Source organism: Lytechinus pictus, chromosome 9, assembly GCF_037042905.1.
Source record: "Lytechinus pictus isolate F3 Inbred chromosome 9, Lp3.0, whole genome shotgun sequence".
In the NCBI taxonomy this organism is placed as follows: Eukaryota; Metazoa; Echinodermata; class Echinoidea; order Temnopleuroida; family Toxopneustidae; genus Lytechinus; species Lytechinus pictus.
In genome coordinates, this window is record NC_087253.1 from 9783293 (window position 1) to 9803864 (window position 20572).

Here is a 20572-nt window from a genome sequence, read left to right on the forward strand (position 1 = left end):
TTTAAAGCGATTACTGTAGGGGAAGGGAGTCGCGTATTAGAACAGTCAATTCGTGCCTACTAAACGAGTTGTGTCTACAGGCTGTAGCAGAGCTGTTGATAGTGCAGTCTTATGCAAGGACCAAATGAATAATTTAAAATAATGATGCAAAAAATGTTTTGTATTGTTTATTATTTGTTGATCAAATTTCCATTAAAAAGCAGTTCATGTAAAAGTTAAAATTCTGGCGGAAATTTTGAAACCCATCTCATTCCGGCTCAAAAATGAAATAAAAATCTCCAATGTTAACGATTATTCCGGAAATTTAGTATTTTTGTTTAATGTTTTGTTCGCTTGCGCTCGCCGCATCGCGTGACTTTTGCAAAAATGTGATTTTCCATCGAAAAATCGCCTCTGCCTGCTCGAACTTTGAGCGTGCACTAATTAATTGTAGTCCCATAATACAGAATTTCGAGTTTTATTTATGTTCTGAGTAAAGCAAACGAAATGGGGTCTATCAAATTCGCATTTCACTATCAAGACGGCAAGCCTTTCCTACATTTTTTTACATCTGTATTTTGTAAACACTTTAAAAATATAACACCATTAGGATTTTGGGAAAGTATTTTTTATAATATTCATCAATTCACGGTTCGACTAACAATCTATGGAAACAAGAAAATGTCACTTTCGAAAGGAAGGTCCTTGGACTTAAGATCGACATTGCTTGCTCTTTATTTCTTCTCGAGGCGGCACTAAAAGATGATTCATTTTGAAAGAAAACTGGTTATACAACAACATGATAAAGACCACTATAATATAAGAAATTTGAATGCAATATCATACAAGTTTCTGCCTCAATATCAACCCCTTTAATACGTTTAGCATCTGTAAACGTTTGTTTAGTACAACCCACAGCAATATATAACGTGAAATTTGACACTTTGATTATTAACATGATAAACTGTGTGTTTAAATACATTTCCCCATAACTGGACTGGAATAAGTAATGGATTAACGTAGCGATAACTTGTTGAAGGTTAAAACAAATGGTTTTGTTGATGTTTGTCTTGGGTAACTATAGCTTTGACAAAAGAGGTTGGATTTAAAAAAAAATAAATAAAAATCGGACGCAGGATGTTTTTCAACGCTTGCATTTCCTAGTGTTTGCAAATATTCTTTTTTGGAATTTTTAAAATTAAAATCGTTATTTGTTTTTTATAGAATTTTTTAATAGTGACTGTTTTGGAAATATTAATTAACAATTTTTTTCCAATTTTATATGAAGTGGGCGAAAAAAAAAAAAAAAATATTTAGTAAAACCGAAAAGGTAGGAATAATTGTGCCTGTTTTGTCCTCCAAGAAAAGCTCTAAAACCATTTTGTAAAAGAAAAATAAGAATTTGAAAACATTTAAAGCATAACAAGGGCCACAATTCCTAATGCGAATTTCTTCCTCAATCACTTCGTAAAAAAAAATCACCCGTTTAAATGAGAATACGAAATGCCTAAAATCAATCAACTTCATTTAAAGGGAGGGTCCGGGCTAAAAATATTTATATTTAAAAAAAAAACTAAATTCAGAAAGGAAAATGCTGAAAATTTCATCAAAATCGGATAACAAATAACAAAGTTAGTGAGTTTATAAATATTTTGTAAAAACAGTTATATTCACATCATCATGAATATTCATTACGTTGGCTTATGATGTCACATCCCCACTTTCCCTTTCTTATCATGTTTTTACACGAAACCATAATGTTTAATTTGTTCATACATGTGTAAATGATGTGTCTCCATTATGATGAAATAAGTTGCGGCAATAAAGTCTAATGCAATTAATCAGTTTTCAATCCAATCGTTTTAGTTCTTGGTAGAAAAAACTTTGAGTAAAGATAATATCATTTAATAAAATACAAGAAAACATTTGGAGATATGACATGATTAGCTCACCTAATGAATATTCATAAAGACATTCTTCGACCTGTTTCACCGAAAAAATGCAAATCTTCATAATTCAATAACTTTGTTATTTGTTATCTGATTTTGATCAAATTCTTAGCATTTTGCTCTGTGAATCTTACGTTATTTATTGAGATAGAAATATCTCCTGCCTGGACCATCCCTTTAATTTGCAGTTGTACACCTAAAACAATTTCGGGGAGAAATATTTTGCTTTAACATAAAAAGGACCCAAAAAATTCAACTGTTAGCTACTTTCATTCCATGTATTATTATTTACATAAAGTACACACTGACCTCTTCAACTGGCTGATTATTAAGAAGAATCCTTGAATATTAAACAATATGTGCCAGTTTCTTTAAAATAATTATTAGTTGGTCCATATCTGCAAAGAAGTTTGTTCAGATAAGTTTGTTCATCTGAATTGAACTTTTAACCTATTGATGTCAAATTAATATCTATTTTGGTTTTTGTTGGCAGGGTTACCATTTGTTCTTCTATGAGAACTTCAAAGTCTATGAGAACTTCAAAGAATTCCTTTACTGACCATCAACCCTTATCATCTTCGCTCGAGGAACAAGTAACAGGATTTGGAGAACTCCAAGCAGCATCTCCATCCAGATCAACAATTCTAATGTGTTTCTAACTACTTTCATGGGTGTGCTTTAGAGCATCTGCGTTTTGTGATTCAATCGGTAAGTACGCTTCTGGTCCTATTCCAAGATAAAATATATTACTATATAATTTCATTTAAGGTCCCAGGTAAAGAATGGCAAAGGTAGAAATGTGAGAGATGGTAATGGCAGAAGTAAAGGTCGCAGTGGTAAAAATGGCAGATGTAAACTGACAAAGGTGAAAATGGCGGAGCTAATGATGGCAGAGGTAAAACTGACAGAGGTAAAAGTTGCAGAGAGCTGTCCGACCGTCGCCTCTGCGCTAGCGCGCCCGACAGTCGTGCCGCCGGGCTAGCTGCATGTACGTTCCATTGGGATACATACGCACTCAAACGCAGGCGACCCATTACAAGGACCCCCGTTTTCACAAACATTTGTAGTTTCGAAGCCCGTTCCGAGGACCCTCCCTCTTACAATAAGCCCGCTCCAACGCCCCCGTTCTTTGTGTCGCCCGCGGCACAAACCTACTACTTTTTTGGTCGAGTCCCCCTCCCCTCGGGCTCTGTCATCCAAATCGCGAAGTTTACCACTGTAATTGGAATATTTGAGACTAAAAATTGCGAAATTTATTACCGAAGTCGCATTGTTGGATATCATGATAGTCGTGACCTTCACACTCGACGTCATGAGTAATCCACCGCATTTCATAGCAAACATCATGACCATAGTCAGATGCAAAAGAACCCTTTTACAGGGGCGGATACAGCTTTCGCCAATAGGGGTGGTTTATTTTTTTCACCCATGTTTTCCCAGATCGGCTGCTCAAAGTTGATTCTGTTAGCTTCTTAGAAGGGGTAGTCCTAACAATCACTTCTTAGCTTTACTCTTAATAATCTCGTAATTAAATAATGCTAGCGTGAAGTGAAAGCATTTTTTTTTTCATTTCATGCAGATTGTTCTGAAAATTGAACATTTTGAGCAATGTTTGTGATCCTGAACAAGATGTATATAAAACTAAATAGTAACTGCGACCGCGAAGCGCTAGCAGATTTTACACTCTGGCCTGGTGGAAAGGGGACCTGTTAAAGACTGTTTACAGTTACCAATAACGACGATACATTCGGTCAACATTCAAATAATGCAAAGCGCGAAGTGCGAGCTAATATGATTTTACATTCCAACATAAAAAATGGACATTCGAAGCATTTTCTGTAATCATGGATGGTATGAAAAATTGATGAGAGCGCGAAGCGTGAGCGGAAAAAACAGATTTAGACCTAAAAAAGACACTCCATTCATGTGTTGTCAATCATGAAAATGATGGGTAATTACATTAATTACATTAATAATGCGAGCGCGAAGACCGAACGGAATTCTTTTTTATATTCTGATTTAAGCACGTGTTAAATAGCGAAAAAGCTGCATTCGTCAATAGACATACGAGTCCGTGATTTCAATTTAGACCTAGAATCTGGGCGTTTTATATACATTTGTTTTAATATGAAAATCAATAATGCGAAGTTTAATATATTTGATATTCCAATCTGAAAAGGTTCAATTGAAGCACTATTTCAGGCACTGGGTAGGATTTTTTTCAGCGAGGACATGGACATTATTAGGACGTTTTGTCATCATATGAAAATGATAACTATCTTCATATTCTTCTTTCTATGCTCAACATATTTTTTCGATATTTAATTGTGGAAAATTGACAATGTGATTATTAGGAAGTCATGAAAATGTTATCTTATTCAATAATCTAATAAGCCTAATGAAAGCACAAAATTTGTTGGTAAGCCTGAAAACGGGACATTGTAAGTATTTTTTTATTATAAATAGGATGTACGGATTTGTATATTTATTAATGCGAACAAATCACGAGCCGAAATCTTTGTCAAACTTTGATGTAACGGACCATGGGGACAGTTTAAGTAGTTTGTTTGAATTAATATACACTGCGTTTCAGATAATAAAAAAGATAATCCAAATCTATAGGGCTGATATTCGATTCATTTTAATTTTGGCTATTATTCTGCATGGATATTAAAGAAAACCTCATCGCGTTCAATTGACGCCTTGTGTCACGCATGACCAAATGATGTTCAAGACAACATGGTGCATGTACCACTTTGTCCAAGTTTTTGAAAACCTGATGAAAGGGCAGAGGCTGATGTAAATGCCTTACTGATGCCTATAGTAGACTTGTTAAGAGGTTGAACGCTGCATTTTTTAGTACAAATGTCCCATTTGGCACAAATGTTCCTTGAGTCAAAAGAAAAAGATTCATCCAAAGAGACACGCTGTCTCTATGCAAATAAGCAAGTAATTTGCATAAATTTGCATATTAGGTCGATATAGTGAAAACAAGTATTTAATAATATATATTTAACCAGAACTGCCCTAAAATTGGAAATAAAGACTTAGGATAAGAAAGCGAAGAAAATTGTCGTAAAATAATTGGGATATCCTTGTTTATTATTACCTAATTTAATTATAATTTAAAACAGAGTATTTTTTCATGAATCCTGAATTGTTTTAAAAAAACAGCAACTAATACACAATGTCAACATTCTAATGAAAGAGAATATTATTAGCGAAAACATCGATATGCTTCATGACAGTATTAGTGTCTTAATTTGCTTAGAAAGAGGGCAAATATGTCAAAATGTATGACGTGATATTGCGCTAAAACGAGACCAAAACAACTTCTATGTCACAGTCACACTCACGAATCGGACAATAAAGCGATCAATGGTATGTCATTTGAGATAACACAATCCCAACACAATAGCTTCCATCGGCTTCTCTTATCGCTTTTTTTGGTGTGTCTGCCACACCGTAATCTATGATACATACGGACAAAACGCATTTCGGTATCGGTAAAACACTATTTATTTTGTTTTATTTGTTTCTAATTTTTTTCTCTTGGAAAATTTACAGGAGACATTGCTTTGCAGGTTACTGCTTTAATGAAACTCTGGCACATGAATCATGACGAATGTATCCTACCTCAATCCATATTTTATATTTATCAAAATATATATCGTTTGAAGACCCCGAAGTGGCAAAACTGCATCCCCCCGGCATTCCCGCCACTTTACAAAACCAGTTTGACTTGTATAATCGACTTGGAAAAGACAGATTATGAGACATATCAGTCAACATGTTTCCTGAAGAAAGTTTTTGTTTTTGTTTATTTAAGCCTACGCCCACGGGAGCCCTTCGAATTTACCCCATCCCCTCTTCGTATTTCGACTTTAAATTAAAAAAGATATCGTGTTTTAAAGCCATCGGCAAAGCAAATTGCGTTTTTTGGTATAATAAAGCAACTTTTATATCTATATTTTTATATTTGCATTCATCATTATTGATATTATAATAAGTATTATTAATATTATTATTATTGTTCTGCCGTTTGTAATAGTGCTCTAGCACAGTAAAGGCTATAACCCAACAGGAGCATGCCTAGGATACCCTTTCCCTTTTTGGTTTAATGTATTAAAAATAGTTTATTGTCTTGAGAACTCTTAAAAGATTACTTTTGTTTGTAATGATATCTTGGAACATGTAGAAGAGCTGTGGTACATTGAAGAACAGCCACACAGTCCTTTATTGATTCCACTTTAAATTTAAATATTTTTAGAGCCCAATCAGAAGAAATATGCATTTCTATTACACACAGTAAAGCCTCTTTGCGTTCTCCTCTTGAAAAAAAAAAAACATAGAAGGCATTGTTTTATATCTCATAAAATAAATTCGTGTACGTGACGGTGGCCTGTCGAAGTTGCCCAACCGTTTATTTTGTTTTGACAATATACATTTATAATATCGTCTAAATGAAGCCGTCATCTGGAAAAGGGCACTTATTAAAGGCAGCATCTACATTATATAGAGGAGGCCCTGGCACTGGGAAGAGGGGACTGAAGCTTGTTAAATTTCTTGGGACCAAAATTTTACATTGAACCTTTTTTGCTTTTCAAATTTACATCAAAAATTTTAACAAGCGAATAAACAAAAAGGATTGCACTACAAAATGAAGTTTTTTATGGTAACGTTTCTTTTTTTTCGTTTTGTACATCTGCCGGAATTCCAGGGGGTGCTGTCTCTTTAGAATAACACACGCAGCACACCCCCCCCCCCCCTTTCCGGAAAATCTTGCGGGTGCTTCAGCCCCCGCTTCCAAGTATCAGGGCCTCCTCTATAAAATGTAGATGCTGCCTTTAATAAGTGCCCTTTTCCAGATGAGGGCTTCATTTAGACAATATTCTAAACATATATTGTCAAAACAAAATAAACGGTTGGGCAACTTCGACAGGCCACCGTCACGTACACGAACCTATTTTATGCGATATAAAACAATGCCTTCTATGTTTTTTTTTTCAAGAGGAGAACGCAAAGAGGCTTTACTGTGTGTAATAGAAATGCATCTTTCTTCTGATTGGGCTCTAAAAATATTTAAATTTAACACAGAGTGGAATCAATAAAGGGCTGTGTGGCTGTTCTTCAATGTACCACAGCTCCTCTACATGTCAGTTGTAGAGTATTTTCTCCTCAATCTATTCCAAGATATCATTACAAACAAAAGTAATCTTTTAAGAGTTCTAAATACAATAAACTATTTTTTAATACATAAAACCAAAAAGGGAAAGGGTATCCTAGGCATGCTCCTGTCATGCATGTTGGGTAATAGCCTTTACTGTGCTAGAGCACTATTACAAACGGCAGGACAATAATAATAATAATAATAATAATAACAATAATAATAATGATAATAATAATAATATTACTGTAGATAGATATGAAATATAGATATAAAAGTTGCTTTATTATACCAAAAACGCAGTTTGCCTTGCCGATGGCTTTAAAACACGATGTTTTTTTATTGTCGAAATACAGAGAGGGGATGGGGTAAATTCGGAGGGCTCCCGTGGGCGTAGGCTTAAATAAACAAAAAAAAATATCTTCAGGAAACATGTTAACTGATGTCTCATACATCTGTCTTTTCCAAGTCGATTATACAAGTCAAACTGGTTTTGTAAAGTAGCGGGAATGCTGCGGGGGAATGCAGTTTTGCCACTTCGGGGTCTCAAAAAGATATATATTTTAACAAAGTTAAAGTATGGATTGAGGTGGGGTACATTCATCATGATTCATGTGTAGTAACCTGCAAAGCAATGTCTCCTGTAAATGTTCCAAGAGAAACAAATTAGAAACAAATAAAACAAAATTAATAGTGTTTACCGATACCGAAATGAATTTACCCGTATATACCATAGATTACGGTGTGGCAGACACACCAACAAAAGCGATACGAGAAGCCAATGGAAGCTATTGTATTGAGATTGTGTTACCTCGAATGACATACTAGTACATGTACCATTGATCGCTTTATTGTCCGATTAATGAGTGTGACTGTGACATAGAGGTTGTTTTGGTCTCGTTTTAGCGCAATATCACGTCATACATTTTGACATATTTGCCCTCTTTCTAAGCAAATTAAGACACTAATACTGTCATGAAGCATATCGATGTTTTCGCTAATATATTCTCTTTCATGTAGAATGTTGGCATTGTGTATTAGTTGCTGTGCTTTTAAAACAATTCAGGATTCATGAAAAAAATACTCTGTTTTAAATTATAATTAAATTAGGTAATAATAAACAAGGATATCCCAATTATTTTACGACAATTTTCTTCGCTTTCTTATCCTAAGTCTTTATTTCCAATTTTAGGGCAGTTCTGGTTAAATATATATTATTAAATACTAGTTTTCACTATATCGACCTAATATGCAAATTTATATAAATTACTTGCTTATTTGCATAGATACAGCGTGTCTCTTTGGATGAATCTTTTTCTTTTGACTCAAGGAACATTTGTGCCAAGTGGGACATTTGTACTAAAAAATGCAGCGTTCACCCCTTTTTTTGCAGTTAACAAGTCTACTACTAAGATGTCCCCTTTTTTACCAAAGTGTAAATGAGCGAATGTATTTGCAGATGATTAACGAATAGATCGTACCACAGTTTGACCAACATTAATTTTTTGAGAGACAGGTTCGAGGAGTGTACAGGCATCTTCAGTGGACTCAGGACGGCACTCCTGTCCATCGTTCGAGATGGACTCAGAAAACACTTTCATGACATTGGCCATCGAGTTGTTGCCCTCAACCATGACGTTGAATGGACACCAAGATCATATAACCTCATGCCATATTATTATTTCTCTATGGGACACTTAAAAACAAGGTGTTTGCAACTCCCCCACCCCTCCCCAAGATCTTGATCATTTTGCAGGGCCGAATTCGCAAAAGGTGGATGCTGTGTGCAATGTCCATGCTATGGCGAGACGAGTTGTCCAAGATATCCTTATGTGCAAGGGAGAGAAGGACATGTTGTTTGAAGATGTGGGTGAATAAGACAGTAACCTCTCAATCATCATTCCAGAATTTCAGACGAATGCCTTGACTCTTCATTCCAAAAATCACTTTGAAAAAGTAAAAATTCAATCAGGCGAAAATTTTACCCACTTTACCAAAACGTTGAAAACTTGTATGTGTACCTGTTATCTCCATCGTCAATCAATTCGGTCATGTGTGGCACAAATGGTACAAATAAGGTATCAATAGAAAGCTGATAACTTTCAATTTTATTATCCGTGCATAATGATTTCACAAAATTAAATATAATACCCGCTAGACTAGGTATATATAACTCACCAATCAAAATGCGAGCACCCATCAATAGCTGAAGCTTCGACCATCAGACATAATAAACAAAAAATATCAGGCTTTGATCAAGTATAGTGGAATTATTTATACGAGGTTGGTCTGCCAATTACTACTTTTCCCGAGGGGCGAAGCCCCGAGGAAATATAGTAGTTTTGCAAGTCCAACCGAGGATTAATAATTTCCACTATGCTTTCAAATGAAACGCCTGACAAATTTGTTTGATATCCTACTTTCAATAATTTATAACCAAAATTTATGCACTGAGCTTGTAAAGTGCGTTGAATTTCCTCCTTAGTACCTGCGCCGACGCATCACGGGAGAGAGAGTTCGCTGGCCGTTGTGCCCGAGAGTTTAGCTAAATATCCAAGTTTGTGAAATAATGACGTAAGAATATTGGTATAGCGAAAAATATATGGACGTCTGACGTCACGCAACATCATAGTTGAAATATACACAACAACCAAAAAAGTAAGTCCCCCTAAATCTAATTGCTGTTATTTTGAGATAGGAAGTCAAAATTTTAACAAATGTGAAATAAGGAGTTTGTTTCATGGACGGTTTTTGTTACTTCTGCCAACAGTTATTTCATGAAACTTCGCATATGGCTTTAGAGTATTACTATCCAAAAGGCGCGCACACCAAAATAACGATTCGATACGGCACAGAGTGGGGCTAACGCCTTGAACTTTCTTCTCATTTGCATAATTTCCGAATGTTGTGTGCTCACTGGTGCATTAAACATCGGGATTTTCATAACAATCAAATCAAATGAACCATGCAAGGAGGTTTGTGACAGATATCCATAGTTACAAATTGCATCTTTTCAATAACGTTAAAAAGAGATAATCACATTCCACATGTTCATTCAAGCGTGAATGTTTAATTAAACACCTTTGAATCATTAAAGCATGTTAATTGGTCATGAACATAACAAAAAGGTTGATAAAAGATCAGTTTCAGTTATCAAAATGAAACAATACTTGCCTATGATATTTGAAAATCGTTTTATTTGTTTTCAATAAATGTTTATTGAACCGTAAACGATAAATATTGATGAAGATACTCTTCCCAAAAATAACTGTCATCATATCCTATTATTTTTTATTGATGAAAATGTGTTAAAAATCAAATTATAGCAAATTTGGACTTGTGTTTATTTAACCGTGAAATTTAGCCCAAAACATTTTATCGTCTTTTAGAAAGTACCTTTTACAAGCCTTCTGACTATTTTTCATGATGAGAATGTGGAATCAGTTCCAATAAAATGGAATCAAAGTCATGATTTTTGGCTTGTGACTTGAAATATGACATTTTTTCCTTCTGACGGTGCTCACTGAGGCATGACGTAAAATACGTCCATAACATTTACTCAGAGGGTAGCTTATAAAATTACCTACACGCTCATGTAAAAATATATCAAAAATTCGCATTGGTTCGGAAATTATTCATGTTAGTTCAAGGGGGGACTTACTTTTTTGTTGTGTATATATTCGGTCACATGATGCTATTTGAACCAATCACTATACAGGATTCAATCTATGTAGGATATAATAAGGGATATTTTGAGAACTTTATGGAATACAATATTAAGGAGAATAGGTATAATCAAAACAATGCGAGTGTGCAGCGCGAACAGAAAAAAATGATATTCAGACTATAAAACAGAACACTCTTTCAAAATAAATTTGTAAACCAAACAAAATAATCAAAGCTCGATGTCCAAGCAGAAATATATATTTGTATGTTGAGTTCAAATTTTGATATTTTAAGCTCCCTATCAGCCTTTTACTAAGGTATGTATCTCATCAAACAGGCAATGCGAGCGCGAAGCGTGAACGAAAATGTAATATAGTGACATTAATTGATTTTGTTTACGAGTCTTCCACTATTAAACCTTATTTTATCCACTCGGATTCCTCCCAATAATTTCCTTTTTTTGTCTCCTCTCTTTTCCTGTCTTTTTTCATTCTGTTCCCTTCTTTTCTTTTTCTTTGCTCCGCTAATAGGGGGAGGGGGGCTCGCCCCTGAATCAGGCTTTCTTTTTTTATGCAAAGTGGGTTTTATTTCGTGATTTCTGAACTTCTAAAGGAAATAGATATGAAGTGTAATATAATTTCATATGTCGGCCATGATCATCATTCAATATTTTTACATTTATCTTACAAAACAATCCGCAAATAGTTTTGTGAAAATTAACATTATTTATGGAACTAAAGACTAAATATGTAAAGAAAAAATGAAACACAAATTAAAATAAAGAAAATATTTTTTAACCTAACATCAGTTGATGTATTAAGTAGTTTACAAACATTATCTTTAGCCGAATGTTAATTTATATTAAAGGGATGGTCCGGGCTGAAAATATTTATATCTTGATACATAGAGTAGAATTCACTGAGCAAAATGCTGAAAATTTCATCAAAATCGGATAACAAATAATAAAATTATTGAATTTTAAAGTTTAACAATATTTTGTGAAAACAGTCGTCATGAATATTCATTAGGTGGGCTGATTATGTCACATCTCCACTTGTTCTTTTGCATTTTATTATATGAAATTAGGTTTATTGAAATTTTTCCTCCAATGTTACCCACCTTTGAGACAAAAGGCTTTTCTACTATAAAGTAAAGTCACTTTAATTTTTTAAACCACTTGGAGATGAAAGAGAATGCTTGTTTTCTATGAGCTACATGTAACAAACCGTTAGCACATCAACCCCTTCTCTCCTCAAGGGCTCCAAATTGACAGATTTTCCCATAAATTGGCAAAATACGGATAAGGGGTGGGTGACTTCGATAGTATAATAATAGTATAATATTATGTCTAATGGCTACATTTTATTTTTTCTCTTAAACTCTGTGATCGAGCAGGCAGAAAATGTCATTATTATGGTGCACAACGTCACGTGACTAGCATATAGTTTCCCTTCCTAGATCATTTCATGTTAAACAATTAATACATTCCAAACAGAATCGAATTCATGCATTTGATGTTAATAGTAACAATGTTCTTCTAGTATAAATCTATGCTTACTGATATTTATGATATAGCTATAGTTTGAGGAGGCCAATGTTTGTGGTAGTGTCGAGTCCTGAATTAATATGATTTGCAATTGGGTCTGATTACATAGTATACACTAGCGTCGTCTGCTACGTGTATCTAAATGAGCAAATATGACCAAAAACTAACCATTATGTTTATGCAAATTGAAGTATTTTCCCCTATTCGGATTTTGGGGGACTTTTAGTATGGTCTTTTATGGACATCAAAGAAATGTTTTGCATTGGAATAAATTATGTTGCCATTTGTTCCAAGTGAAAAGTTTAAATGACTGGACTATTAGGCCAATACATGGAATCAAATGTTCAGCCATATTTGTAACTTTGTCTCACAGGCCTCTGACAGATTTAAATATTGTAAACAAAAAAACTTCTTTAGAAAATGATTCATAAAAAGTTAAATATGTTTGTAAAGGTCTGCCTTGATATTAGCGCTGGTTTTGGCACGAAAATGTAAGGCTGAAATAATTTGGTGCATACAATTAATTTGAAATTTATAGTTACAAGTTCCCATATTTTGGAATTCATAAATCAATACTCCCATTCTGTTAAAAATTCGCCATGATATAGGCCTATGGAGGAGATTTGCTACGACGATTTTGGTTGCAAACAAATGTCAAACCACTTTTTTCTACAATCTGTCATTTTTACTTGTGCCATTTTACATCTGCCATTTTTCCACTGCGACATGTAGTTTACTTCTGTCATTTTTTCAACAAACCGAACAAGCATCGTGTTCTCCTTTTAATCATAGTCCCACATAACTCCACGTCTCCCAATAATGTTAACCCTTTGTTGCAGTAGAAACCACTTGCAGGAGACAGTGAGGCACAGTAACTCTTGGAGGAACATAGGGTCTAAATTTTCGAGGTTGGCATAGGATTTCGAAACATATACATTAATAATCATATCGTTTTTCCATTCACACAGATAGGTTGTGTTAAGGAAATACTCCAATAAAAATCTGAATTTACCTCTTTTTTAGTTGATATGGATTGGCATTGGTACCCAAACAACATACGAAATCCCTGATGTTTATTACGTTAGAAAGATGTAATGAATGAAAGACTTCCTCTTTATTTCCATCTGTCGTTATTCAAAAAGTAATAATCTGCCACTGTTATTCGTATTTGTATGAAAACCACTCCGTCTTTAAACTTTCAGGTAGAGGGGTGGCATCTGCAGCACCACGCACAGAGTACGAGTTGGACGAGTAGATAATTCGAACTGGTATTGATTGGCATTACTTGGCAAGCATGGGCGACCTACAGGAACAATACAAGGAAAAGCTAGAAGAGACCCAAAATATTCTGAACGATCTGATAGATCTGAGAAAGAAGGGCATACATCATTATGACGACTTGATAAGCAATAAACTAGAACAGTTGAGGCAGTTAATGTCAGTTGATAAAAACCATTGGATAGAACAATTTGACGATGAAAGCCTTGATGACACGGTTGGGAAATTGAGCTCTGAACTTGGCAGATTAGTTGAGGGTAGACCAAGAAATACTGTTGCAGAAATTCTGGAAAATACTTCAGGGGGGCTAGCTTTGAGAGGTATTCTAGTAGGTGATGCATTTCATGATGATTGCTTGAAACGCATCGTGCTGAGCGCACCAAGTGATGTTGAACTGATGAATCCTTTAATGGCGCAAATTGACAAGGTTGAGAACTTTTCGTCTAAATCACAGTCTGATAATTTTCACCGTTCTCTTGATACAATGGGGTACAGGGCTGCTGTTACTATGAAAAGTGGACGTTTGGGGTTCAATGCTGAAGCTGATTTTTCCCAGAAGTACGAGGTGGAAGAGGAAAAAGAATCAACATGTCACAGGCAGGTCCAGTTTGAATCAAGTGTAATGTACTCAATTGTTCCCACTGCTGCATGTGAGCTAAATGAAAACAGCTTAAAACTCTCCCAACAAGCTCTGCAGGAACTCAAGTCCATTGACACACTTTTGGAGGGAAGCGAAAACTTAGAACTTGTGAACAAAAAATGTGAGGACTTTCTTGCAGCATATGGGTCACACATCAATGCTGGGGTTCTTCATTTTGGTGGGATTAACAAATTTGTAGCAACATACACTAGCGAAACAGAATCTAACTCTGGTCAAATTAAATGTTTGGTTCGAGATGCACTCAGTGCTTATGCTTCTGCCAACTATTCCGGCTTTGGATTCAGTGGCTCAGTAAGTGCCGATCAGCTAAAAACGAATTGCAGCTTCAAAAACGACTATGACAAATCAGAGCAGGCTAAAACCATCCTGCACACTACCAGGAATGGTGGGCCACAGGAGGTAACTCCCTTCCAACTTTGGAAGATAGGGCTTGTAGCATGCAATAGCACGTGGGCTCTCGTGGATAGAGGGAAATTATTGTACTCAGACTTGGTTGGAGTGTGGAAGCTGGTTCGCAACCACAAAGATGAGTTCAAGGAACCATATCAACTTGAAACATCCTTGATGACTGTCTGGGAAAGAATGAGTGGCTACGTAGGACCAAATGACAAAGAACTTACTTTCATAAAAGGACTTCAAGAAATGGACCTCTTAATTGAGAAAATTGCCAAGTGGAATTCTTGTCCAAAACTACCAGAAAAGTGTATTGAATATCTCCACGAGATGCTGAAAACGGTCAAAGAGGTGGAGGCACATACAAGCACAAATAAGTACTGGGTGAACAAGTTATGCACAGAAGTGAACATAAGCAGCTTTTTGGAAAAGATCGTAGAGCTGAGAGATAACTTTGACCCCAAGAATGTGTCCGAGATAAGGTGTTTGATAAGGGAGCTGGTCAATCCAGTTGGATTGAGAGAGTTTCCATGCAAACAGATGATCATGAAGTGGGCGGTGATCACAGAAACTAAGGACATCCCACTTTTAATGGCCAAGGTCCACGTGAATAACATATCAGGTCTGATAAGGAATCTGAAGGAAATATTCATACCAAATCTCCAGAAAGAACATGCAAACAATGAAGAGGGAATCGTAGAGGTATCTGACAGTATAAACGCAAGAGCGACAGTTGACCTGGCACTCTGTGTTGGTCAGCTTCTAAGAGATTTGCAGTCATCAGCAAAAGAGCATGAAATGTTCTTTTTGGAAATCGCACTAAGGTCTCTTCACTACCATTGGCCTACATTGAGGTTTGAAACGCTTCTTACAATGGAGAAGCTACAGGATTTTGTCCTGTCCATTGAAGTGTCTTGGAAGGAGTTTCAGATCCAGTTAACAAAAGGTATCATCCAACTTGAAGCATTTCTTATAAACGCCTTGATAACCTCGGGCCACTTCGACGAAGGAGGAGAATCATCAGACGATGAATTCTCCGAGACAATTAAAGAACTCAGGCAAGTTTTGTCATCCAAATTAAACGCAATCTTGAACAGGTATGCCACACATTCACCCTTTAATTGGGTAAAGATAACCAATATCACTAATGAACTTTCAAAAGGCAACATGTCCGTTTGTGAAGAGAGAAGAGTAACTATCTTTGATCTGGAAAATGTGGCCATCTGCCAAGATCGAAACACACATGAACAGCGACCACTTAAAAAAACCACATCTGGAATCGCAGCACAAAGTGAATTTTCAGATACATTGAAGGCCCTGGGTTTAGACAAATACTTCCCAGCTCAGATAACCCTTTTAAATGCCATGGAGATTAAAAGGATCACTCAGCCTTTGAAGCTGGCTGAAACCCCATGGGCTATCATACACCAACTCCTCATGATTGATTGCCAGGCAAGAGACAATCATCTCTCAGTGGAAAATAAATCATCATGCGTAAAGAAGCCTCATGACGGAGGTGACTCTGAGTTTGAGGCTCTTCTTGAAATGCATAACAATAGTGACGATGAAGACAAGCCAGCAGAAATCAACACATTGGATGCCATTGTGGCCATATTCACATGTTGTGACAACTTTCTAAAACAAGTACTTGCTCAGAAGCTTTTTGTTTGCAAACTTGCTATTCCATTTCTGTACCCTCTTGGATCAGAAGACAAAGTTGGTATGTCACTATGGGCACTCAGAACCATTAATGTTCAATGGAAAAGCAATACAAATGAAGCTTCAGAGACACCAGTGACAGAAAGGCATTTCCCGTTGGTGTCGTTTATCAGATTGGGTAGACCACCTCTGTCTAAGTCTAAGCTGATGAACGATATTCTTAGAAACGACAGTCACGACACCTTCTTTCACCATGATTGCAACAATGGTATGGTTCCCAGAAGGATTACTAATGGACTTGTTGAATGTTCCTGGTTCATAACATCCTGCAAGGAGAAGGAAAATCTACCAAGCACAACAATGTTTCTTAATTTGAGGGGCGACGCCTCATCATTGAAGAAACAGATGAAGATTTTGCAGGAAATTTCATCAGTGCTCTGTGTTATAGTCACTGCTGAAGACCTGGCAAAAACCCATAACACCGAGACTTGCCAACAAATTTTGCAGACTGGTGGAAGAACCATCCTCTTTTTGATTAGAGGTGATAACAAACAGAGCAGAGAGTGTCTTCAAGCATTCTATGAAGCAGTTGGCAAGGATATTCTGAAAGGGGTTCCTGTTATATCATCTAATACAAAGGAGGGTGTTCAGAAAAATGCCAGTGAGCTCAAGAATGAAGCTAGAATGAAGCTGTCAGAGGTTCTGACTGGGTGTTCTGGCATATTGATAGAAGAGTGTGCTCAACTCACGAGGGATATGGGGATCGTCGTAGATGAATATGATGATGAAGCCTGCGTTGAAGGCAAGGCACTTGCAGAAAGTGTTGTCTGTCACATGGCAGGTAAAGGCACTGAGAATTGTAAAGGCCTCCTTCTTCCGTTGCAAGGTGCGGAATGGATTGAGTACTGCAAACTGCTAAAGAAACAACACCGAGCAAGTGGAAAGGACTCGCAATCATCGTCAACATACCAAGCTAGTCTAGTGAAACAGGAAATGGATCGTCTTCGTGAAAAGCAGGGGGAAAAATGCAACCCACTTACTCCTTTCATCAAAGACTTTATGTCAACTCTTCATAATAACCAAGATGTTGTTATGTATTTCTTAAGGTGGATGAACATCTTACTTGATGAAAAGTTGAGAGCCACCTTGCCAGGTCTTCGCAGAAAATATCACGAGGTATGGACTGAATTTCAAGAGGCCAAGATGGAACAGGACGAGGAAAAATTGCGTCGTGTGAAATTACAGGTTGATGATAAAGAAAAACAACTTTCCAGTGCATCACTTGGACTAGAAAATCTGTTCAGAGAACTAGGACAGATTTATGAGGCGGTGAAAGGAAGTCGTGAAATCGGAAAAGCCACTCAGAATGCTGTAGAATATCTGCCAGAGCGAGCTGCTGAACTGCTTTTGAATGGCATCCCCTTGGAACTGATAGATGGAGACGCATCAAGTATGCCTATTGGGTGGGTGACCGCAGTGCTAAGTAAAGTTGAACACATTATTGGTGAAAAGAAGCTCTTTCTTCTCTCTGTCCTGGGCATCCAGAGTTCTGGGAAATCTACACTTCTCAACACCATGTTTGGGTTGCAATTTGCTGTCAGTGCAGGCAGATGCACAAGGGGAGCATACATGCAACTAATCCCAGTCGATGGAAACGCTAATTTGCCATTTGATTATGTTGCTGTTGTAGATACAGAAGGACTTCGGGCAACAGATCTAGGACAACCTAAGTACGAGCATGATAATGAACTTGCCACTCTCGTAATTGGTCTCGGAGATGTGACCATGATAAACATTAAAGGAGAAAATACAACTGAAATGAACGACATTTTGCAAATCGCTGTGCATGCCTTCTTAAGGATGAATCTTGTAAGGAAAAACATCAAATACAATAGAACATGCATATTTGTTCATCAGAATGTCCCGGCAGCTAATGCAGAAGAACTGATGATGCATGGATGCCAGAAACTACAAGAGAACTTAGATCATATGACGAAAGAAGCAGCCCTAAGTGAGAGCATATCAGACATCCACAGTTTTTCCCAGATTATAAACTTTGATGTGCAAAAACATGTAAAGTATTTTTCTGATCTGTGGCAAGGTGATCCACCTATGGCCCCTGCAAATCCTGGCTACAGTGAAAAGGTGAGGTCAGTCAGATTGCAACTGTTAGAAAAGATTACACTGGAGCAGAAAACATTTCTGACGGCCTCTGATCTGTCCATTCGTCTTTCTGATCTATGGAATGGAATCCTCGCGGAGGATTTTGTGTTTAGCTTTCGCAATAGCCTTGAAGTAAAAGCCTACAACGGCTTGCAATCAAAATACTATGCTTTGGAATGGGAGTTACAAGACAACATGAAATCATGGCTACACACCGCAGAGATCGAATTGAAAAGGTGTGAAACTCCCGATGACTTAGACAAATCGTATCAGTCCCTCATCGGTAAACATCCGATAGTTTTGACAGAAAAGGCTGAGGAAATCAAGACTTGCCTAATGGAATATTTCGAGAACTGCAAACACCAGGAAATAGTCATCCAGTGGCAGGGGACCAAGTTGAACCAATTGAACGTTGCTGTTGAACAACAACAATACGAGGGTCGGACAGATTTGCTTTCAATCAAAGAAGCACGCGAAGTAGAAATCTTGCAGGCTAAAAAGTGGTCGAAGCATGAGGTATACATCATGAACAAAGCAGCTGAACTGGCAGGCAATCTAAAAGGCAAAGAGGCGAGCGATGCCGAACTGGAAGAGAAGTTTGAATTGATGTGGACGCCAATGGTTCACGAGCTCGCAACAAAGACTGCAGAAAAGGATCTGAGAATGGATGAAGTGATGGATGAAGTACTTTATCAAAGATTTCATGCCCATGGAAACTTTCTGAGAAAGGAGCTGCAGAAAATGCCTTTGAATATTCCACTTCAGCATCCATCCTTGGAAAGTAGTATCACTTTAGATTTTGTAGATAAGGAACATATTAGTATTAAAAGAAGTATGCTTGGACAAGTTGAGAAAGCCTTCAAGAGCCTAGCTGGTGCTGACAGCGGAGAACTAGATGCCATAAATAAGACAGTGGCACTGACAAGGAGCATCTTGAACGAAATTAGCACTGATTTAAACGTCCTTTCTAAACGCGACGTTAAATTCAATAAGTCCGACGCCACAGCGATCATTAAAAAACTAACCGCGAAAATTGACACTCACAACGAATCTCGAGACTGCAATTTCACGATTCTCTCTCCGTACACTGTAAAACTAGCAGTTCATGTAAGCCGACATTGTATCCAAGTGTTTACGTTGATGCAATCAGAGTATAACAAAAAGCATGGCGTGAAAGCCAAGCTACAAAATTACAAGAACACCGCATGGAGTCTTTTCAAAAACAAAGTAAAGCAGAGTACAGAAGAAGTATTCGCAGGTGACCTCCTAACCACACATTTGAAGCAAATCGTTCTGGATACAGTAAAGAAAGCGATTCCAAGAAAATGCACGGAAGAAATTCTCAGAGACTTCCAGATGACAAAGTACTACCTAATGGTCAAAATGATGGATGACCTGGCAGTTAAAGGCAACTTCAAGGACTACAAATCGTACATTACGAATGCCAGAGGATTTGCCTTACAGTGGATTACCGAATACACACATGAGAAGATGTTTTCTAAAACAGATTCAAGCATGTCTAGGTATGCAGAAATAAGCAAGAGCCATATTGCAAAGATCATGCTGTGTATTGCCAGAAGTGTTTCTCATGCGACCACTGAGGTCGAGGGGAAAAGTGGCACGAGGATCGCACTGTGGATTAAACATTTCTGTAGGAGAGTCTCGTAGGAATTAGCGATACCAGTCAGTACCCTGGACCTTGTACGTGATCGATCAGTGATGGATTTCAACAATCTGCAACGGATCATTGTTGACCAGCTGGATAACATTCAGGCTGATCTGGAAGAGGCGTTTGCCAATGAGACAAAACACTCTGTTGATTGGGATGGCCGACCTCCGCCACATCAAGTTATAGACAAGATCTGGGGTTGTCCTGAACAGTGCCCGTTCTGTAAGGAGCCCTGTGCAGATACCACACCTGACCATTATGAATTATCTGGAAAGAGCCACATGTGTGTACAGCACAGACCACTGGGAATTGGAGGAATGCAATGGGAAAAGAACGGTGTCATCGATGGGGTACGTTTTTATAAAAGGCAGCTAAGTCTTTATACCTGCAATTACTACATACAGAATGAGTCCGTTTCGTTCATGTGCGATGTCGGTAGCTA

General features: G+C 37.1%; 1 protein-coding gene across 1 annotated transcript; it reads left to right on the forward strand.

Annotated features, from left to right (window-relative positions):
* Positions 1-13601: 13601 nt before the first annotated feature.
* LOC129267959 (interferon-induced very large GTPase 1-like) lies at positions 13602-20129 on the forward strand. Its single transcript, XM_054905565.2, has one exon. It carries the CDS (start codon positions 13602-13604, stop codon positions 20127-20129), a length of 6528 nt encoding a protein of 2175 aa, XP_054761540.2.
* The last annotated feature ends 443 nt before the right edge of the window (positions 20130-20572 follow it).